This window comes from Pelodiscus sinensis, chromosome 2 (genome assembly GCF_049634645.1).
Source record: "Pelodiscus sinensis isolate JC-2024 chromosome 2, ASM4963464v1, whole genome shotgun sequence".
Taxonomy (NCBI): Eukaryota; Metazoa; Chordata; order Testudines; family Trionychidae; genus Pelodiscus; species Pelodiscus sinensis.
This window is the reverse complement of record NC_134712.1, coordinates 206,373,825-206,397,433: the sequence shown is the minus strand read 5'-3', so window position 1 is coordinate 206,397,433 and position 23,609 is coordinate 206,373,825. Positions and strand designations below refer to the sequence as shown.

General features: G+C 41.7%; 1 protein-coding gene across 1 annotated transcript in view; it reads right to left on the bottom strand.

Annotated features, from left to right (window-relative positions):
- The window catches only part of VWDE (von Willebrand factor D and EGF domains), a 36,480-nt gene that overhangs the window by 5,054 nt on the left and 7,817 nt on the right, over positions 1–23,609 (bottom strand). The window contains 16 exon segments of the mRNA XM_075919835.1: positions 718–895; positions 1,507–1,640; positions 2,691–2,736; positions 2,739–2,937; positions 3,055–3,326; positions 9,773–9,884; positions 15,791–15,863; positions 18,178–18,205; positions 18,404–18,546; positions 18,896–19,325; positions 19,328–19,521; positions 19,523–19,747; positions 19,862–19,908; positions 20,222–20,251; positions 21,635–21,648; positions 22,527–22,714. Coding sequence (XP_075775950.1) covers positions 718–895; positions 1,507–1,640; positions 2,691–2,736; positions 2,739–2,937; positions 3,055–3,326; positions 9,773–9,884; positions 15,791–15,863; positions 18,178–18,205; positions 18,404–18,546; positions 18,896–19,325; positions 19,328–19,521; positions 19,523–19,747; positions 19,862–19,908; positions 20,222–20,251; positions 21,635–21,648; positions 22,527–22,714 — 2,313 coding nt within the window.

The following is a 23,609-nucleotide window of genomic DNA, read 5'->3' as shown; positions in this document are numbered from 1 at the left end:
ATCCAGAAGCAGCTCTGTCTTATGTGGGTGGCTGATCTGGCCACAGGTACTCTCCAAGAGTAGCGAAATATGATTCAGCCAGACCTAAGGATCTGGCCATAATTTTTTTTTAGACGTCCTTTTACAAGGGGAAATTTTCCTGGAGTGAAATGCTAACGTAATTATATCATCTGTGGTTGAGAAACACGCTATTTGCCATTGAGGAAGAATTAACTAGTTTTAGTTACCCCAGTGAAAAGCATCTCTCTTTGCCCGCTATCATTTTAGAACATTAACGGAAGGGAAATTTCCTGAGAATGTGGCTTGGCAAGGGACAGAGTTGGAAATGCAGGGCATAAAAGTTACATATTTCTGAGGTTAGAATTGGAGTTCATTTGCAATGCTCCTCACCTATGTATTTAGTTTAAAAATTAAAATGCCAGTCACTACATCATCATAAACAACTGTCTACTTCACATAACTGATGTCCCTATCTGCATGTTATCTATTTTATAGCAGCATGCAAGCACACAGACAGACAAAATACACCATTCATACTACTTCATTACACTATCAATCAGGTGACTTTGGTATCCTAAGTGATGTTTTGATATTGACATTTTGTTTTTATTTTTGTACTCAAGAATAAGAATGCAGCCCAAGTAATAAATATATTCTCTTTCCTTTTAAACGTAGAAATCATGTGAACAACATAAAATTGACTGGTAGCTTTACTTGCCAGATACATTCTCATCAGTATGTGCATCAGCAATTCCATTTTCTTTATGAAAAATGTAATCTTCACCCTGATTACTCCCTGTTTCTTCAGTGTCATCCTCTCTTTTATCATAAACCTTTTCAAAGCTTTCTGGAACCATAAGTTGTGAGGGAACATCACTTGTCAATTTTGTTTCAACTGCATATAAAACATTAGTAGAGTTAAAATGCCAGCAAAATAAAATATCTCAAGATTCTGAAAGGTCAGATAAGAGTGAGGGCTCTCCATGTTTGAAAAGTACAGAACAAAACTTAAATTATTCAGCAGTTGCAATATTACATAATCTTTCAGGTACCTTGGGAAGTTATCTGTTTGATTTGAACACATGTAATTAGATTTCTTGAAATATAATTCAGATATTTGATGAATAAATGTACATGTTAACAAAACACTGCATATTAATAGGAAGGATCCTAATTCTGTCTCATTAAATATCTGCAAAATATTTATAATTCCTTTTTCTAAGCATCTAAAGAAGCATTTTATAAATAAATGGACTGGTGACAACTGGTGTCATTCCAATGAGTTAAATAGAGCTACTTGGATTTGCACCAGCTATCTGTTCCAGCTGTCTACTGTCACATTATAACAGAATTATAAATGTAATATTTGACTAAGCAAAGATACATTTTGATGAAAAGCATAACAAATACCAGTCAGCTCTCTGTTATTGTTTGACATATGCAACAGACCAAAGACTCTGAATTAATATTTGATGATTATAGTATTATAGGAAAAGATTATTTTACCATGGCATATCTTCCCATCTCCATGTAGACCTTTTGGACATGGACCACAATAATAGGAACAAAATGTACTGAAGCAAAATATTCCAAGGAAGCAAGGCTTGGATGCACATTCATCAGGATCTTCTTGGCAATCTCTGTATAAAATTGAAATACAGACTTTTAGAGCATCACTTTACTCAATTTTGGCGATATATGTTTAAAAGGTGGAATTTATAAGGGCAGTGAAATAGAAAACAAATTTCACACATATAAGTACAAACTGCATGAATTCTCCAGACCTGACATTAAACTATATTTCTATTAAATAGCGAATATTTTCCTTATTGCAGAATATGTGTAGAGGAAGAATTTTGTAGGCTACAATTCAGCAAAGCACGTAACCATGTGCTTAACTTTAAGTGTGTTTAGTGGGTCCCAGTAAAGTCGAGCCTACTATTTATGTGCTTAACAGGAATACTGAATTGGGGAAGAGTTCATTACTTTTAATTAAAAATCATAAATGATTACCTGTGTTTTGTTTGACATTAATAAAAATATGGGCATAAATCAATAAGCAGATATTCTGGCATGTTATGCACATCCTTTTTAAAAGGAGACAGGATCAGATGGTGATTTGTAGGTGGATCCACAGGTCTCACTTTTGGGGGATAAATTTCCAAACTTATAAATCATTCCTCCATGCTGAAGCACAGGGACTTCTATTTAGGTTGCAAGATCCTTTGATTTCCCATGCCTACTTATGCTCAGCAAGTAATTCTACTTGTTTGGGGTCAAATTGTGCCCTCAGTTACACACATACTGGTCCACTGACTTCAGAGGGCAGGCACTGGTGTAAAGGAGAAAAGATTCACAGAAGAAAATGTAAACTCAATATATATGTTAGCTTTAGTAGATCAGCCTCTTCTGTCTGGAGAGGCCAGTGAACAAGTTATTACAGTCAGAAATGTTATGATTTGGGCTCACAGAGTCAGTCAGTTGGGCTGGGATTCACAGCTTAGTAGTGCTTCTGATGAATTGTGTCATATGGCCAAGATTATGTACACAGATGCAAGAAAATATTAAAGTTGCTGAATATAATATAGTACTTTATAGTACACAAGACAATGAAACTTCATATTATCACAGCAAATTAATTTCAGTCCTCACAAGTAAAGTAAAAACAATTAGAAAATTCATTTATTTACTAAAAGAAAAATTATAATTTACCCTGCAGCTCAGGTGTGCATTCTAGTAGTAGCTGTTTATCTCATCAACACAATTGCCAATACCACAGAGATTAGATTTACAGTCCTTAATATTCACTTGACAGAAGTTACCTTCAAAACCAGGCAGACACTCACACACACAGAGGTATTTTCCATTTCCAGATGGGAAATGCATATTTTTCACACATGATCTACCATTTAAACAATCACACAATTTCACATTGACCTACAAGATAAGCCCTATAAAAACCAATTACTTCTTATGAATGACCAATTAGTTTTATCATTAGGTAGATTAGAGGTTAGGAATTAGCATACGTCATTTAATTGAAATATTCATTACCTCTATTATTACTTTACTGTCCACATTGCAATCATCTGTCAAAGAAAATACCAATTTCTGTGAACTCTTTGCAGCAGCTTTCCATATAAGAAGTTCAGAAGAGGAAAGGCTGGCACCTTCAAGAGCAGAGTCCAATGTGAAAAGGACAGTAGAGCCTTCTGGATCTGACACCATAAACAGATACACAAAATTTTCCCCATAAAATGTCTCTAGTGTGCCTTGCAAAGTTTGAAGCACAGGAGGATCATTGTTTGCAACAAAGTAAACATTTTCTCCTATAAGGACATAAGAACATAAGAACGGCCGTACTGGGTCAGACCAAAGGTCCATCTAGCTTAGTAGCCTGTCTGCTGACAATGGCCAGCACCAGGTGCCCCAGAGAGGGTGGACCGAAGACAATGATCAAGCGATTTGTCTCCTGCCATCCCTCTCCAACCTCTGACAAACAGAGGCCAGGGACACCATTTCTATCCCCTGGCTAATAGCTTTTTAGGGACCTAACCTCCATGAAATTATCTAGCTTCTCTTTAAACTCTGTTATAGTCCTAGCCTTCACAGCCTTCTCTGGCAAGGAGTTCCACAGGTTGACTACACGCTGTGTGAAGAAGAACTTTTTTTTATTAGTTTTAAACCTGCTACCCATTCATTTCATTTGGTGTCCTCTAGTTCTTCTATTATGGGAACTAATAAATAACTTTTCTTTATTCACCCTCTCCACACCACTCATGCTGCACGGGGTTCGCACTAGCCGGCTTTTAAAAATGGCGGCGCTGGCTTTATGCTAATGAAGCCCGGGAAATTCAAATCCCGGGCTTCATTAGCAAGTTCGGTATGCATACATTACCCCCCTAGTTTCAACCAGGGGGGTAGTGTAGACATACCCTCAGTTTGGTGAGATCTTTTTGAAGTTCTTCACAGTCTGCTTCTGTCTTGACTATCTTAAACAGTTTAGTATCAAATGCAAACTTTACCACCTCACTGCTTACCCCTTTCTCCAGATCATTTATGAATAAGTTGAACAGGATTGATGCCAGGACTGACCTTTGGGGGACACCACTAGTTACCCCTCTCCAATCTGAAAATTTACCATTTATTCCTACCCTTTGTTTCCTGTCTTTTAACCAGTTCTCAATCCATGAAAGAACCTTCCCTCTTATCCCATGACAATGTAATTTACTCAAAAGCCTTTGGTGAGGGACCTTGTCAAATGCTTTCTGAAAATCTAAGTATACTATATCTACTGGATTCCCCTTGTCTGCATGTTTGTTAACCTCTTCAAAGAACTCTAATAGATTAGTAAGACATGATTTCCCTTTACTGAAACCATGCTGACTTTTTTCCATCAAATTATGTTCTTCTACATGACTGACAATTTTATTCTTTACTATTGTTACGACTAATTTGTCCAGTACTGAAGTTAGACTTCCCGGTCTGTAATTGCCAGGATCGCCTCTAGAGCCCTTTTAAATATAGGTGTCACCTTAGCTATCTTCCAGTTATTAGGTATGGACACCGATTTAAAGGATAGGTTACAAACCACAGATAATAGTTCAGCAATTTCCCATTTGAGTTCATTTAGAACCCTTGGATGAATGCCATTCAGTCCCGGTGATTTGTTAACGTTAAGTTTTTCTATTTGTTCCAAAGCCTCCTCTAATGACACTTCAATCTAGGACAGCTCCTCAGATTCATCAACTACAAAGGATGGGAATCTCCCTAACGTCCTCAGCCGTGAAGACTGAAGCAAAGAAATCATTTAGTTTCTCTGCAATGGCTTTATTGTCCTTGATTTCTCCTTTTATATGTCTATCGTCTAGGGGACCCACTGGTTTTTTAACAGGCTTCCTGCTTCTAATGTACTTAAAAACATTTTGCTATTTCTCTTTTAGTGTTTGGCTAACTGTTCCTCAAAATCTTTATTTGCTTTTCTTATTACATTTTTACACTTGATTTGCCAGTGTTTATGTTCCTTTCTATTTATCTCACTGGGATTGGACTTCCATTTCTTGAAAGATGCCTTTTTGTCCCTCACTGCTTCTTTTATGTGGTGGTTAAGCCACAATGACTCTTTTTTACGTCTCTTACTATGTTTTTTAATTTGGGGTATACTTTTAAGTTGGGCCTCTATTATGGTGTCTTTAAAAAGTTTCCATGCAGCTTGCAGGGATTTGGCTCTAGTCATTGTGCCTTTTAATTTTTGTTTAACTAGCCTCCTCATTTTTGTGTAATTCCCCTTTTTGAAACTAAATGCCAGAGTGCTGGACTGCTGTGGTGTTCTTCCCACCACAGGAATGTTAAATGTTATTATATTATAGTCACTATTCCCAAGCAGTCCTGTAATGGTTATCTCCTGGACCTGATCCTGCACTCCACTCCGCCACCCACACAGCCTGACCTATCCTCCCGATATATTTTATATCCTGGTATGATTGTGTCCCACAGATTTTCCTCATTCTGCCAGGTTTCAGTGGTGCCTATTATGTCAATCTCCTCCTTTAATACGAGGTACTCTAGTTCACCCATCTTACTAGTCAGACTCCTAGCATTTGTGTAGAAGCACTTTAAAAAATTGCCACTGCTTATTTGTCTGCCTGATGCATTGGATTCCTTTATATGATTGTCTGCTCTGGCCCATGGTTTGTCCTCTCCATTCCTCTCTTTCTGACTACAGCCTAGAGAATCTCTATCAATGGATTCTCCTGTAAGAGAAGTCTCCATCCAATTTATGTGCTTCTCCGCACCAATCGGCTATACCTCATCTCTTAGTTTAAAAACTGCTCTACGGCCTTTTTAATGTTTAGTGCCAGCAGTCTGGTTCCATCCTGGTTTAGGTGGAGCCCATCCTTCCAGTATAGGCTCCCCCTCTCCCAAAAGTGTCCCCAGTTCCTAATAAATCTAAACTCCTCCTCCCTACACCATCGTCTCATCCACGCATTGAGACTCTGAAGCTCTGCCTGCCTACCTAGCTCTGTGCGTGGAACTGGAAGCATTTCCGAGAATGCCACCATAGAGGTCCTGGATTTCAGTCTCTTTCCTAGCAACCAAAATTTGGCCTCCAGGACATCTCTCCAACCCTTCCCTAAGTCATTGGTACCTACATGTACAACGACCACCGGCTCCTCCCCAGCACTACACGTAAGTCTATCTAGTTGCCTCGAGAGATCCACAATCTTCGCACCAGGCAGGCAAGTGACCATACTGTTCTCCCGGTCATCACAAACCCAACTATCTATGTTTCTAATGATCGAATCACCCACTACTAACACCTGCCTCTTCCTAACAACTGACATTCCCTCCCCCTCAGAGGTATCCTCAGTGCAAGAGGATATCGCAACATCCTCTGGAACGAGGGTCCCATCTATGGGATGGTTTCCCTCTGTTCCCATTGAATGCTCTGTTCCCCTGAGACTTTCATCCTCCTTAACAGCACTGGGGCTCTCAGACTGGAGGTGGGACAGGACTACAATGTCCTGGAAAGTCTCATCAACATAGCTGTCTGCGTCCCTTAGCTCCTCCAGTTCAGCCACCTTGGCCTCCAAAGCTCGAACTCAGTCTCTGAGGGTCAGGAGCTCCTTGCAACAGGTGCATACATTTGCCACTCACCCATAGGGCAGGTAATCATACATGTTACTCTCTGCGCAATAAACAGGATAGCCCCCAGTCTTCTGCTGAGCTTCTGTCTGCATTTTTTCCTATGAATGAGTTTGATTGATAAGGTTTCTAGTTAAAACAGGAAGTTTTTATTAAAACCTTTAAACTAAAGTATAAAGACTGGCAAGAGTACCTTGGCCCCTTCTCACTCCCCTTCCCAACTCCCTCTCAAAAATCCCTGCTTGCTGCTCCTGTTTGCAAGCTCCCTGGTCGCTGACTCACAGCTTTATAAAGCCCTGGTAGCCCCGCCCCCTGACTAAGGCTCAGTCAATTAACAGAGGATTCTAGATTTCAAACCTTTAGAAGCTTACAGCTTCCAGCTGCCGGCCACAGCACACGCTCCTTCAAACAAACAAACAAACAAACAAACACAAGCTCAGCACACAGCAAGTAACCCCCCCTCCCCACACACACACAAACACACACTACAGACAGCCACTTACCTCAAGGGTCCTGTATTTACTCCTCCTTTACCTGGAGAACTCCCTCTCAAAACTCCCTGTTTGCAGCTCCTGTTCACAAGCTGTATAAACAACAGGTAAAGCATTTATAGATATGAAAATATATCATTTTCTTCTAAAAAGTCTATTCTGACCCCAGAGCAATGTTTTAAATGAAGAAAAACAAAAATCATTTGAGTTAAGGACCTGAGCAACACTGGGTAAATCTAGTTTATTACATACAAAAATATTGCAGAAAGATTATTTTAATTGTATGTACAAAGAATCCCAAAGCCCTTGAACCATCTGGACATATACTTTGATTCTCTATAAATGAGAGCCAGACCTGCACTTGAATTACAAAATGGTTTACATTTTATATGTCTATGTCTAAAAACACTAGCACACTTTCATGACATTGCTCAGGTCCTTAAGGAGGGGCTCCGGGTAGGGTGGAGAAGTGTAGGAGTCAGAGTTTGGGGGTGAGGAATGGCTCTGGACAGGGGAGTGTGTGTGTGTGTGTGTGTATGTGTGTGTGTGCATGCACGCACATGTATGGCATGGGGAGTAAAGTCCTATCACCCTGAGATTCATACCAGGGCTACTTGCTCTTCCCCTTCCTGTCCCTGTCAGGGAGCAAGAGCAAAGTGCACAGCTTGTCTGCCCCCTGTGCTCCCCAGACAGAATGAGGAATGCAGCAAACTGGGCACTTTCCCCTATCACCTGCTTGGCAATTCTGTCTCTTTTCTGTATGGTTATATGAGAAACAATCCCATTCCAGGCACATTCCATTTTCCTGGCACAGCCAAATTCTTACCTTGCTTTAAGTTATAAGAGGAAATAGTATACTGAATTTGGTGGTCCTAGCTCTTACCATTTAAGAGGAGTTCTTGAACAAACAGACAGACAGACAAATTCACGTAAATATATAGTAGATAATGTCATGTCTCTTACGGGACAGGGGCAATGTCACCTCTTGAACAACTTAAATGAAAAATTCTGCTACTAAAATCCTGATTCACTACCATCAGAGTTCTGCCTGCAGACTGATTTTTGAATATGGCTTAACTTTTAAATGATGCTCTGTAACTCTGAAATTCTATTAAGGAACATACACATTTAGAACTACTTTTCAGAAGTGAGCTCTAATCATGGGATTGCAATTCTGAACATGTAGATAGCTATGTTCACAATGTATGGGCACAGAATAGATTTTATGTCCCCAGCGAGTTTCATGTGAACATAGTCAGTGATCAAATACCATAGCGTAAAAAGATAGATAACCATCCAACAACCCATCTGAAGGAACAGGTTGTTAGAATTCCATTTGCTATACTGTCAAGTCACAGAATTGGAGTATATGGTAAGTTGAGCAGGTACATACTCTTGACTGAGATCCATAGCCTAGGTGGATTCTCATCCCATAAAGAGCTATGTGAATTCCATGGGGCAAGGCCACCCACTGCCACCATTCCATGAATCAGTGACTCTACCTCCTACTAAATATTGCAGAGCGGGGTAGAGAGGCATGGATCCGCATTCCTATCACATTCCCACTCAGTATCTGGCTCAACCAGCATACCACATTTGATGGTGAATCCTGGTCACATGCCACCAGAGGCATGTTGCCCATATGGTAAGAAGAGGGGGGCATAGAAGAGTGATATCAGGAATCTAGTGCCAACCGTGACTTTCCAGTGAGAGGCATCTGCATGAGATCACTGCACATAAGTAGAGACACCAATTGTCACAAATGAGTCTGTTGGTACCAAGGAATTCCTCACTAGGATTGTCAGAAGACTTACCTCCAAGTCCTCATCTATTCACCAGCTAATTTCCAGCATACCGTCAGTGAGCTCAACATTTCATTTGGTTCCTTTTCAACCTCTTTCCTCGACCCTTTGCACAAGCAGCTCTACAGGGATTACTAACGCCCCAGGGCTGCAATAGCCTTCTTACTCCATGCATGTGGTGGGGAGGGAGAAAGAGAGAGAGAAAGGGGATAGGTTCTCCAGCAGTCCAGTGAGTGGGCAAGGCCACCTCATTTTCATGAGCTTTCAGCACCCTTGAGCAGCACCGTGTCAATATGAATTTAGTTTTCTCCTCATTATTTTTTCTTTTTATCGCATCTGAACACAATCAGTTACTATTCTTTTAACATGCAGTAATTAAATTGATGTTTATATTGTTGTTAGTGTACATGGTACAATAAATGAAGCATGTCAGGCATTTAACAGGGTACTGTCCCCAAGCTCACACAATGCAAAACAATACGCACAGACAATGATGAGAATACAGTATTAAACAATGGGCTGATTTTTATTAAATCACATGTGTGAAAATAGCCACTTGCCTCTATGTACTGCAAATTTACCAGGTTGCCCGAGCTGTGCACCAGTCTGGTCATGTGAATACATGTGCAAGTTTGTGCAATAGAGGCCGAGTCCAAAGTCCAGTTTTCCCCCTGACTTCAATGAACGTTGAGTCAGGACCAGAGTCAGCGCCCATTTCATGTACACAACTTAACAGAAGTCATGATCAATATTTTGCTTATATCAACACAATTTTGAAACACCACCGCTTCATTAAGTTTTAGCCTAATCCTGGTGAGAGGCTCCAGAACTTACTTTCAGTAACTGACCAAGTTAATTTTGAGATGTCAGGTCTGCAGAGTAAGCCCGGGCTGGTAGGATCTGTATCTCCTTCCCTATAACAGAGATCATCTATGTTGCATGTTTTCTTAACAGAAATGTCAGTGTAAAATGGATTAAATTTCTAGGGTTTTCTCTTGGTTCTCAAACAAACAATAAAATCTTTATGTACTCTAAAATGTCAGAGAAAGACAATCTACTCTAACTTACCAGTTTAATTGAATAAAATACTCATTTTTGTTTGGGAATGAATTTGAGGGCAACATTTCCAAAGTTGCTTTATCCCAATCTGTGCATGAAAAAATCCCATTGTTACAATCTGATTTACTATATTGTTTATACTTCTTGCACTTTCCCCTGATAACTTCCTGATTCTTTGAAGATATCCCAAAATGCTTCACTCTGTGACAACACACTGACCTCATGCAGGGCATGCGCACCATTAAAACTTGTAGGACCAAATTTATCAGTAGTGTAATGTCAATGAAATAAACAGTTGCACTAGGGATAAATTAGTCCCTGGCCTTTATGATGTCACAGTGTGATGTATTATTTTGCTGAAGCAGGAAATGTTAATGTAAGGTGACAAAAGAAAAATAACTGATTTTAATAAATTTATTTTATTGATTATTTGAATGCCCACTCCCACCACTCATAGCCTGGATGCTGCATGCTTGCAGCACATAAACCTGTGCTTCACTCAATTTCATCTTTCCTTTGTTGTTCACTATGAATGCCAGGTATATGGTATTTATCTACTTGTCTGAGAAGGGCCTGATAGTACATAATAACATTCCCTCATAATAAGCACAGGGGCACAGATGGAGAGTAGTTCTTACTGGTGGACAGGGGGCTGCAGACAGGGGAGTTTGAGAGGGAACATAAGGGATCCCGCAGCTGAATAGGCTGCCTGGAGAGTGGACTAGCTTTGGCGTAAGTAAGTTTGCTCGACTGTTTGCATTTTGTTTCTGTTCTGTTGCAGGTGATTTCAGTTACTATGGCAGTTGGGATCCTGTGAACTGGGAGTGCTTGATCCTTTGTTCCCTTGATTACTTTTGATCAGTCTCACTCAGCCTTGCAATTTCAGTGTTTTGCATTATAAGACTTTTGTAACTATGTAAATCACCAGACAGGAGAGACGTTAGCTGATGTAAAGTGCTGATTTCCAACAGAACATGTTACATTCTGGCAGACAAGGAAGACTCATCAACATGTCTAAGATTACATGTCCCTGCGTTTATACTCGATAATTTCGTGAGCTCTAAATGTGGAAGTCACAACAAATTTGGGGTTTGTGCCCTCTTTCCTAACCATCTGCCCTGAGGCTGGTACTCTCACTCTTGAATCACTGAAGGACAGCTTGACAATCGCTAGATGCATTAGTTGTATGATCAGTTGTGCCTCTCCTACTTTAATAAAAAATAGTTAGATACTGAAAGAGATGGTTCACAATGTATTCAAATTCATTTTTTAAAAATTAAATATTTCTAGGTCAGGCACACAAATAATAACCTCATACAACATCTCTTTTAATGTAAAGATGGAAATTTCATTATGGGTCAAAATTAATTTGACTATTTATACAGCTAACATTTTCCCATTACAATTAGACACTTGTTTTGCTGGTTTTTTCACATACGAACTATTTTGGTTCTGATATAAGGACAGTCTATCCTTCTTTCTTATCTTTCTTTTTAAAAGGAATGTGGCAAGAATGAATTAATCTACAGTTAATAGAAATATTAATAAAACCACAGTTTTGATGGCATTTAACCTCATAACCTTTGAAATGTGATGCAGATATTTTCCACGGTCATCTTTCTGTTACCACTCTTGCGAATTCTGAGGTATAAATTTGCTACAGAGACATATTGACTTTTTTAAAAATTATAAAGCTAGATGTTATAAAGCTAGGGTACGTCTACACTACAGCGCTAGTTCGAACTAACTTAGTTCGAATTAGTTAATTCGAACTAAGCTAGTTCGAACTAACGCATCTAGAACTAAAAACTAGTTCGAACTAGCGTTTTGCTAGTTCGAACTAGTAAGTCCACATTGAGTGGACTCTGAACAGGGCTTAATGATGGCCGGAAGCAGTGCCGGCAGGGCATAAGAGGAGGACTTAGAGCGTGGAGATACTGTCTCAGGCTAGCCGAGGGCTGCGCTTAAAGGGTCCCGACCCCCACCCCGGACACACAGTTCTAAGGGGTGCCCCGCTTGCAAAGAAGTTCTGGCTTGGAGTGCCCTGAGTGCCCACACTGGGCACATCACACCACTCGGCCATCAGCCCGGCTGCACTTGCCGCAGGCTGCCATCTGGGGAGAGGGAGTAATTGGGGGGCTGCAGGAGAGCTTCCACCCCCAGAAGCCCGCAGAGCCAGCCCAGTCCTCCCCATCGGGGGCTCGTGCCCCATTCCTCCCTCACCTTCTTCCACTTGCCCTTCCCTAGCCCCCCTTCTTATTGATGTACAAAATAAAGATAACGTTTCTTCCAACATTGACTCTGTCTTTATTGAAAAAAACTGGGGGAGACTGGGAAAAGGAGGTGGGAGAGGGGAAGAGAAAGGCTGGGAGAGGGGAGGGCAACTAACATGATCAGGGGTTGGGAACAGGTCCCAGATGAAGAGAGGCTACAGAGACTGGGACTGTTCAGCTTAGAAAAGAGGAGACGGAGGGGGGACAGGATAGAGGTCTCTAAAAGCAGGGGTTGGGTGGAGAGGGTGCATTCAGAAAAGTTCTTCATGAGTTCCCATAAAGAAGGACTAGAGGACACCAAAGGAAAGGAATGGGTAGCAGGCTTCAAACTAGTAAGAGAAAGTTGTTCTTCTTCCCAAAGCAAATAGTTAACCTGTGGAACTCCTTGCTGCAGGAGGCTGTGAAGGCTAGAACTAGAACAGAGTTTAAAGGGAAGTGAGATCAAGTGATGGAGGTTGGGTCCATGGAGTCCTATTAGCCAGAGGGTAGGAGTGGTGTCCCTGCCCAAAGTTTGTGGAAGGCTGGAGAGGGATGGCACGAGACAAATGGCTTGGTCATTGTCTTCGGTCCATCCCCTCCAGGGTCCCTAGGGTTGGCCGCTGTTGGCAGAGAGGCTACTGGGCTAGATGGACCTTTGGTCTGACCCAGGACGGCCATTGTAAGCTCAGGGCTCAGTGTCGGGGGTCTCAGTGGACCCCCTTGATTTTCATGCACACCTGCTCCTGGGTGGCCAGGCTGGCAGCTCTCCTGCCCTAGACGGCCACTTTCCTGTGCCTAGTGCGGAGATCGTGGACGAGGTCCACGATGTCCGCACTAGCCCAGGAAGGTGCCCGCCTCTTGCGGTCCAGGGCAAGCTCCCGGGAGCCGCCAGCCTGGTCCCGGCAAGAGGGGGTGGGCTGGGGGGCATCGGGTGGGTGGCTCTGTGCCGTGCCAGGTGCAGGGTCTGCTAGCTGGGTGCTGGCAGGCTTGCACCTGGCACGGGCACCGTAGCCAGCCCGTGCCCCTTTAAGGGGTCCGGGGCCGGGAGGGGGGCATAGAGTTTCCCTGGTGTTGGCCAGAGTGGCCACCAGGGAAACCTGGGGAGGGCTAGCCTCCCACTAGTTCGAACTAAAGGGCTACACAGCCCTTAGTTCGAACTAGCTAGTTCGAACTAGGCGTTAGTCCTCGTAAAATGAGGTTTTCCTAGTTCGAACTAAGCGCTCCGCTAGTTCGATTCAAATTCGAACTAGCGGAGCGCTAGTGTAGCGCATAGGAAAGTTAGTTCGAACTAACGTCCGTTAGTTCGAACTAACTTTCTAGTGTAGACATACCCCTAGATAGTAGTGAGATAAGATATGTTCCCAGCTCTATGTACATGTACAATTTCATGCGGATCAGATTGAATCTTACGCTGCATTTTGTTTCTGTGGGCTAAACTGTCTCCACCCTCCTTACCAAACCTGACTACATTTCCCCAATGTATCTGTGTACTTATAGACTCAGTGGCTATGGCCCCCAAAATCCTACAGAGGAGTGTCTCACTGTGTGTGTGCAGGCTTCCCTAGCTGTCTTCATTTCCACCATGCAGCAGGTACACATCCTTCCTACTCTCTGTCAGGACTGACACTTCTGGGGAATAAGGATGAATTTGTTTAACCAGAAATAAGAAACTGAAGAACAAGAATTTAGCTAAATATTCCTTCATTAATGAGGTGCCTGCTAAAATGATTCCTCTATGAGATGTGGGAGCAAGTAGGTCTGTCCCAAACCACAGAGTGGCTTGCTGTAATGGACCCATTTTACACTGTTGTAACTCTATTAACATTAGCAGGAAACTCCTGATTTACACTATTGTAATTGCACAGGGCAGATATAGCTGAAAGTAAAAAAATTCCAATCCCTCAGATTCCCCACCAAGTTTGATCCTGTACAAATATTAGTGGGGGGGGGGGGTGCATTTTCTAACTGAGCTCAAGTCAGTACTAAGAGTGTCAATAAAAGTGATTTACGATAAAGATTTTGTAGCTGGGAACCAAATGTGCTACCACGGAGAGTGTTATAACAGAAAACCTTGCCATGAGGTGAGAGTGGGACATTTCAAACTGTGATAAGCGAACTCTCAATAATTACTTCACTGTGAGCTGGTTCTGAAGGGCTTTTAACCTAATGGAGTGTAAATTTGCTGTTGACTTTCTCATTTGAACCAACATGCAGATAAGTGGAGCCATGTTGTGCTCAAGAAATAGCTATAGCCTGCATTCTATAATCTGTCAAAATAATCATAGCATCTGCAGGAACTAGTTGAGTAAAAGTTTCTTTTCTCAATAAGGAAAGTTTCCCACTGAATACATTCCAAACAAAACCCCACATAAATAAGAAGCAATTTTACTTTGGAGTTTTCTTAGTCTCTTGTCCAAGATCAAGAGCCAACTCTTCATTGCAGCATGAATACTTATGAATTAATCAGGTATCCTGGGAAATTCTAGCATTCTATCCATCTAAATTCCTCCTTTAATTTCATTAACATGTGTTACAATATTTTAAATGTCCTGTCCTAAACTAATGTGTACTGCTGCTCTGTATTAATAAATGGCTGCTGTATTTTACCCAAGTACGACAAAAAAATTCATTTCTATTTTTATAATACAGGTAGGACCTCTCTGGTCTGGCATCCTTGGGAAATGAGCAGTCCTGAACCACAGAGTTTGCTGGACCAAGGAGGTCAAGGCTTCCCTTCTGGCTGTTGGTCCTGCTTCCCTGCCAGCCCTGCTGTCCCCAGCCCTGCCAGGGCTGTGATCCTGCCTGGAGACTGGGCTGTGCTCCCTACCATGTGCGGGGTGCAATGCCCCGCTCCCTCTGGCTTGACTGGGGCTGCACTCCCCACTGTGCCAGCCCCGGCCAGCTGTGCTTCTGCTCTGCCGGCTCGGCCAGGGCTATGCTCCCCGCCACCAGCCCCGGCTGGGGCTGTGCTCTGCACCGCCAGCTTAGCCCCTGAACCTGGCCAAGTGGGGCTCTCGATCCAGCACTATCCATGTTCCTTCCAGATCATGAATGTTACTGGACTATAGAGTCCTGGATTTTAGAGGTTTATCCTGTCGAAACAATATATTTAAAGCATCAGGTTCCAACTTGGAAAAATTAGGTGTGTTCTTCAGGCAGCTGAAGAACGGGATTCTGGCCTTCTCAGTAAGGACACTTCATTACAACCAGCTGATCACTCCTGAAATTCCCCAACACAGGGCAGCACTTGCATAGGTGTATTTCTCAGCATGTTTTTCTGATAACTGACTGCCATGTGTAGGTACATCCCTCTGAACTGTTAAAAATTCCTATTGTGTTTTCTATTTCACCTACCACTGAAGGTATGGAAGTCTTGCAAAGAGTTGAGTGCCTACAGTAAAGTGCTGAATATATTTGCTCTCAGCTTCCATTGCATGATTGGACCTTGTATGCATTAATCTAAATTCCTTCTACTCTGCCCAGGTAATTAAAATTAATCCCAGTGCTGTGAAAAGTTCAAATATAAGTATAAATTACAAACCTGCAGTTTGATAACTTCACATTTCAGAGTTGGTGGCTCTCTGAATCCTTGTCCAAAAGCTCTCTCAGTCATACTGTCAAATATCATACAATCCATCATCGTCCTGAATGCGGCTGCTTTGGCACACCCTCGCCCCCTCCTCCGCCCCCTCCCCCTCTCCCACCGACCCCTACCTTCCCCTGCCCCCCCCCCCTCCCGGCAGTAGAGAGGAAAATTACATTAATTGCGTGTCAGCTGTGGATCCAGCCGGAGTGACTGTAACTAACCGGAACGTCCTGAATGCGGCTGCTTTGGTACACCCTCACCCCCTCCGTCTTCCCCTCCCCCTCTCCCACCAACCCCTACCTTCCCCTGCCCCCCCCCCCCCTCCCGGCAGTAGAGAGGAAAATTACATTAACTGTGTGTTGGCTGTGGATCCAGCCAGAGTGACTGTAACTGACCAGAACGTCCTGAATGCGGCTGCTTTGGCACACCCTCACCCCGTCCTCCTCCCCCTCTCCCACCGACCCCTACCTTCCTCTCCCCCCCCCCCCCCCGGCAGTAGAGAGGAAAGTTACATTAACTGCGTGTCGGCTGTGGATCCAGCCGCAGTTAATCAATTACTCTAACAACTTGAAGCAGCTGCCGGAGCACTTCTGGGTTGCAGTTGGTGCCGGACCATCAGGCGTACCGGACCACCGGAGTTTTACTGTAACTAATTAACACACATTTAAACTATGTAAAACATAATGCTTCTCTCTGTAACTATATATATAATAAGAGAAATAGTGAACAATATTGCCCCTGCCTGAGCTGTCTCCAACATTTCATTTTGACTGATTAAAATGTTTAAATCATAATTCAGATACAATTTTAGAATGACAGAGATCTGTCATACAACTGATATTGGAAAGAGATATACAAATGCACTACAAGATCTTATAGATCTAATTTAGAGATCCAACCAAAGAAAGAAATTAATGGGAAGATTTATACATTTGACTTTTCAAACTTCCTAGATTAACTCTACTTTTGAAAATGTGATATTGAGTAGCCAAGGAAACTGTCATGCTGCTAAGAAAAAGCTGAGTATGTCTTGGGTCTGCTTCCATTTAGCCTTGTCTACACTAGGACCACACTAGTCTGAAATAACTCCATCTCCCAAGGTCAAATTAGTAAGTGATGCATCCACACTATTAAGCCTATTATTTTGGAATAACAGGCCATGGAATTCGAACTGTATATGCCTGCTTTTCATCAGGAATAATGCTAATTCCAAACTTGCAAGTTCGAAATAATGTTAGTGTGGGCACTCCAGTACCACTAATTTGAACTAATTGGCCTGTGGAAGGCTTCCCGCAGCTCCCCAGAGTGCTTCCTGGGGCTCTGAGTCCGAGGTAGTGCATCCACAAAGCCTGTCTCGGACTAATTTAGATGCTTCCCCATAGTGAGGACATTCAAATTCAAATTTGTTAAATTGGGAATTCTTAAGTCAAATTTAGTAATTTAGTATTTATTTATATTGAATTTAGTAATTGAAATAATTTCCTAGTGTAGACATGGCCTTAGAGTAACACCTTTAACCTCCTCTGGCAGTGTAAAATGTAACTTAGGGTGTGTCTAGACTACAGAGTTTTGTCGACAAAAGTGGACTGTTGTTGACAAAACTATACCTGCGTCTACACTACCGCTGAGTTCTGTCGACATAACGTCGACAGAACTCAGCAGTTTTGTCGACATTGGTAAACCTCATTTTACGAGGCATAACACCTTCTGTCGACAGAGTTTCTGTGGACAGAAGGTGTTATTGCATGTAAACTGTCCTTTGAGTCTACACTACCATGTCGACAAAGCAGCTTGCTTTGTCAACAGAACTGAATGTAGTGTAGACGCTCTTTGTCAACAGAAGTTTTGTCGACAGTATCTGTCGACAAAACTTCTGTCGACAAAAGCCTGTAGTCTAGACGTACCCTTAGAATCAGGCCCTAACAAACATTGGAAATGTTAGAAATGAATGGGTGTAAAGAGTCTACAGCCCAAGCCTCAGTGTTTTCTTTTGGAGCTAGACACCTTCCTAAAAATATCAGAGAGGTAGCCAAGCTCGTCCTATCCACAAAACCAACAAGGAGACCTGTGGAACTATTTGGGTGGGGTTTTGCCCACAAAAGGTTATGCCCAAATACATCTGTTAGTTTTAAGGTGCCACTGGACTCCTCATTTTCCTGCTAAAATAAAAATAAAAAAATATTCTCTTACTAAATACTGATCAGGGCCCATAAATAAGTTAAATATAGGGAATTGTTTGATAGGGCTCCTTGACAGAAGAGAGTATGTGAAATATGCCATTCTCCTCAGCTACTAGTCTAGATTGTATATTCAGTGAGATTGGTCAATATTTTAATTCTGACATTCCAGAAATTGAGTCTGTGCGTTGCCCTGGGGAAACAAGAAGCAGAACAGATAACAAATATAGCTGTTTTAAATTGGAATAAAGTTGTGGGATAATGAGTAGGCCCACTGTAGGGAATGACTTTCAGTGTGCAAAACCTGAGGAGAAAGGCAATAAAATGTGCTAGTCTGGCACAAAATCCAAGAAGAGTGTAAGAATAAATTTTCCTTTATAGTTCGACTTACCAGACAACACAATGCGGACATACGAACTAAAAACTTTAAAACATGCATAGCCCCATTCTACACACTGTCCATTACGACTGCAGAGATTAGGGCATTTTAATGCTGAGAGGTCTTCAATTGAGCTCTGAAATCCTTGGGTGTGTCTAGACTACAGGGTTTTGTCGACAAAAATGTACTTTTGTCAACAAAACTATACCTACGTCTACACTGCCGCTGAGTTCTATTGACATAACGTCAACAGAACTCAGCAGTTTTGCCGACGGCTGTAAACCTCATTCTACGAGGAATAACGCCTTTTGTCAACAGAGTTCTGTCGAAAGAAGACATTATTGCATCTACACTGTCCTTTGCGTCTACACTGTCATGTCGACAAAGTGGCTTGCTTTGTCGACAGAACTGGATATAGTCTAGACGCTCTTTGTCGACAGAAGCTTTGTCGACAGTATCTGTTGACAAAACTTCTAACGACAAAAGCCTGTAGTCTAGATGCACCCCTTGTGTGTTGTAATGTATTTCTTCCAAACCTTCTTTTCACATTCATTCTCTAACAGGGCCATGTCTGCTTCAGACCAGTTGAGATCATCCTTCAACAGTAGATCTTTCATACACATATCTCCTGTATCCTATATCCTCCTGCCAAGAAGAACATTGCATGATCTTCTTAAGCTGGAGTTAGCTATTGCCTGCTTGCACCGTGCCAAAGCATTGGATTCAGTGAGGCCAGAAGGTGTGGCCCAAGAAGGGAAAATTTCGGTGTGTGTGTCAGGGGCATAGTCCTCTGGAAAAAAATAGCTAAGCCCTTCCAGGTCCATGTGGCTAAGACTTTGGAAGGGAAAGACAGAAAGGTATTCATAGTCCTGCTGGCACTTCCATCTGTTTCTAATGGGCTGTCTTTTGCTGAGATGGTGGTCATATTTCTGTTATTTCTTCTGTTTTTCAAGTATGGTGAGCCTTGTTTTTCTGTCCCAGTGTCTCCCTTTGAATTTGTAGCTGTATATGCTAGGGTCTGTGCATGAAGTTTGGTGTAATTAACAGATTGGTTTTCTCCAGACAGAAGAGCAGAGGAGTTCTTCTCATGTGCAGGTGCAAGTCTGCTTAAGTGCCCAATAAGATTAACAGCTAAAATACTCAGCAGTGACATCCAGTTCTGGTATCAAAGAAAGAAACTTAACATTTTCACTTTCTTTGCCAGATGAAGCAAATTCTGTTTGAGAAACATAATCCAAATTGTTCACCTATTGATGTAATCCAGCATCATCTACTGTGCAACTACAGAAGGCTGTTTTCTTGGCTGAACTTAAAGAATCTGATGTTTTGTCAAACAAACTGTCTCCTGGTGAAAGTCTATAAAAGAAGGGGAAAAGAAAAATGAATACACTGCAAATTGTTACATAATTGAATTCTTTTATTTTAGTATAGAAGTCCACACTGTTGTTTTACACCACTGGATATACATACTGTAGGTACTGAATATCATCATTTAGCCATTCAAAAAATTGAATAACCTATTTAAATTACAAATAAAATTTGACAACATGATTGAATTGCATGAGGTGTTGGTTTGTACCACACACCCAGTTATGCAGTTTAATAGCCTTTTAACAAATACTAAATAGAAATTCTCAAGCATTAATTTGTCATATCAATAATTAGTGCCATAAGATAATTACATTTCCATAATTTCTTTCCATGGTTACATACCAGCCAATAAATGGTTTAGAGGATCATAGACTTCTATTTTGAACTCAACAGCAACAGAACAGCAACGTGCATATTACTGGAGACTCAAAAATGGTTTAGTTTAAACACAAGTCATACCTTTTTTCTCATAAAGGGAATTTTCTGTACCTACAAGGACAAGCATTCAGTTTACTGGGATTCAATTCAACAAATGGAAATTGTTTAGTAAATACATCAAGACACATAGGCTATGTCTACACTGGCCCCAAATTCCGGAAAAGGGATGCAAAGCAGGTAAGTCAGAATAGGGAAATCCACGGGGGATTTAAATATCCCCCGCGGATTTAAATAAACATGTCTGCTGCTTTTTTTCCGGCTTGGGGAAAATCCGGAAAAAAGCGTCTAGACTGGCGCGATCCTCCGGAATAAAGCCTTTTTCCGGAGGATCTCTTATTCCTACCTGAAAGGAATAGGTAGGAATAAGAGATCCTCTGGAAAAGGGCTTTATTCCGGAGGATCGCGCCAGTCTAGACGCTTTTTTCCGGCTTTTCCCCAAGCCGGAAAAAAAGCGGCAGACATGTTTATTTAAATCCGCGGGGGATATTTAAATCCCCGGCGGATTTCCCTATTCTGACTTACCTGCTTTGCATCCCTTTTCCGGAATTTGGGGCCAGTGTAGACGTAGCCATATAGTCTCTGAAATTTAACTACAGCATACATCACGCTTGATTTTTGCTATATGCACAGTTAGCTTGTAGATATAGTGCATGTGGAGCTGGGATGGCCATCCTGTCAGGACTGAAAGGCATTAATTAGTGATTCTCTAAGGACAACTGCCCTGTATGTCTTGTTTCCAGATTGTAAATAAAAGAGGTTGCATTATTTATTCCAAACCATCAGCTTCTCTCTTGTTGGCATCATGCTTTTCGCAAGACAGTCACCAACAGGCCCAATACTAAAGTACCTCAGTGGTTAAATTGCCCACAGAAGAGAGGAGAACCTATGAAGCTAACACCCTCCGAAGAAGGAATGATAGAATCAAGTTAATTGGTCTGTGGGGTTTTTTAATGCAATGAACATGCTCATAAAATCTTTGTTCATATGAGGCTGTGCTGCAACACAGTTAGACTTGGAGAAGAAATTTCTAGCTCCAGTATATGTGGTAGGGCTGTCCTATACTACAAGGCTGTCCTATACTACAAAACTGGCAGAGCGTCCATACCCCAAGCACATTTTTGCACACACAAAAAATTACAGTAAATCGACAGGGCAGAGGGCTTTTGCCGGTAGAGTTATTCTTCTCCCCACGAGGAATAACTCCTTTTTGCGCTATAGCTCTTGCACCAAAAGACATGTGTGGAAGGTTTAGAAGTACATATTCAAAGTGGTAAACAACAAATTTAGGACAATGCTTACCATGATTAGTAGTGTTTATTTTTAATGAGATTTTGCAGTAATTTTCAAGTTGGCTATATAACATCTTCTGGTATATTGAGAGACTCAGGATGCAGCTGGCATATAAAAGAGCATGCTAAGAATACAAATATTTACTTGTAATTCTCTTACTGTAATAACACAAGGTTGCATATTCTGTATAATTTTTTAAAAAGTTAAAATATAGTTTTTGCAGCTACATAAACCAAATATGTTGTCTATAAATTGCCTCCTAGAGAAAGCAGAATCTTGACAGGAAATGAAACATAATACTCTATTTCCCCTAAAATCTGCCTCTATAAACTAGCAATATAAATCCTCATATAATACACATAACCGAATATGAGTAGGCTGACTTACAAAGAAACCTAAAATTGGGTTATTGATATAGGGTCCAATTTTGCATGCAAAATTGTGTGGAAAAGAAAATAATATGGTGCTAACATGGGTCCTGATCATACAGAGATTTATGCACATTCTTAACTTAATACACTGAGAACAGTCCCACTCACAGCACGCAAAGTTAAGCACATGAATAAGTCTTTGCAGAATTAAGGCCTTTATCCCTAGCCAATGGAACAGTCCATAGGGGGCCATTCTAACTGGAGCCAGTGATTGCAGACGCATAAAAGTAGTTTTGCCTCCCCTGCCACCTGTGGAACTTGAGCTCTGCACAGCTGGAGGTGTGTGCCTTATTAGTTTACTATCAGTACCTCTAGAGTGTCTAGTAGTCACACGTTTCTCGTTACTTATTTGGTCCCACCTACACTTCATTTAGCATCTTTAGCAAGTGGGATTGGAATGAAAAAACACAAAAGAAATAGCATTTGAAGTTGAGTTCTTTTATCAACTACTGATGCCGGTATTTTTAATAAGCAAATAATATTTTAGAATGGTTGCACTATTGCTACAGTTGTAATTATTGTTATTAATTAGAAAAGCTTCTGCTACAATAGAATAAAATATTATTTCCTTTCCAAAGCACTTTAATGCCAGCAAAAAAATTCACTGCTTTCAAGAGTGGGAATTATTGTCTCTTGTCTCAATTCTTCTTTGATGCCTTCAGAAGCAAGCCTGGACCAAGTTACAATAAAAGCCACTGAACTGTTTGTGAAAGGAACATCAAAAGTACACCTTAAGTAAACACTGCCTTCAACCAACTGTGCCACAACTTCAGGTGAGGGAGAAACAAGTAGGCTTCAGTTCACAATAGTCCTTCCTCCTCCATTGTTATTTATAACTTTGCCGTGGTGCTAGAGGACCATCTCAAATGGCTCTGTGTTCCAGCGCTTCATCCAAGCTCATCTCTATCTCACAAAAACTGTCTCCAGAGTCCAAACATTGCCTTAGCCCTGGGACATTACAATCTCTTACAGTGAAGCATTTAGTCAAAAACCACTCAGTCAGGCAGTTTGTGTCACTAAAGAGCACCTGGGGCTTAGAGTCACTCAGGGTATGTCTACACTACCCTCCTAGTTCGAACTAGGAGGGTAATGTAGGCATACCGCACTTGCAAATGAAGCCCGGGATTTGAATTTCCCGGGCTTCATTTGCATAAGCGGGGAGCCGCCATTTTTAAAACCCCGCTGGTTCGAACCCCGTGCAGCGCGGCTACACGGGGCACGAACTAGGTAGTTCGAACTAGGCTTCCTAGTTCGAACTACCGTTACTCTTCGTGAACTACCTAGTTCGTGCCCTGTGTAGCCGCGCTGCACGGGGTTCGAACCAGCGGGGTTTTAAAAATGGCGGTTCCCTGCTTATGCAAATGAAGCCCGGGAAATTCAAATCCCGGGCTTCATTTGCAAGTGCGGTATGCCTACATTACCCCGCTAGTTTGAACTAGCGGGGTAGTGTAGACATACCCTCAGTCTGTCTAAGTGGTGTGGACAAAGGAAATCATTTTAACCTATCACAATTCAATAGGAGCATTTGTTTTTGAGAAACCAAATGAACCAATGTGTTAATAATTAGTTAACTTTCCTGCTCCAGTGCCTCAAGCAGTGAGTCCTACCTAACTTGTTTGGACACACAATCTCTTCTGCAATGGTTCTTATGTTTACCTTTTTTTGTTTGGTGTGGGGGGGTACCCTTG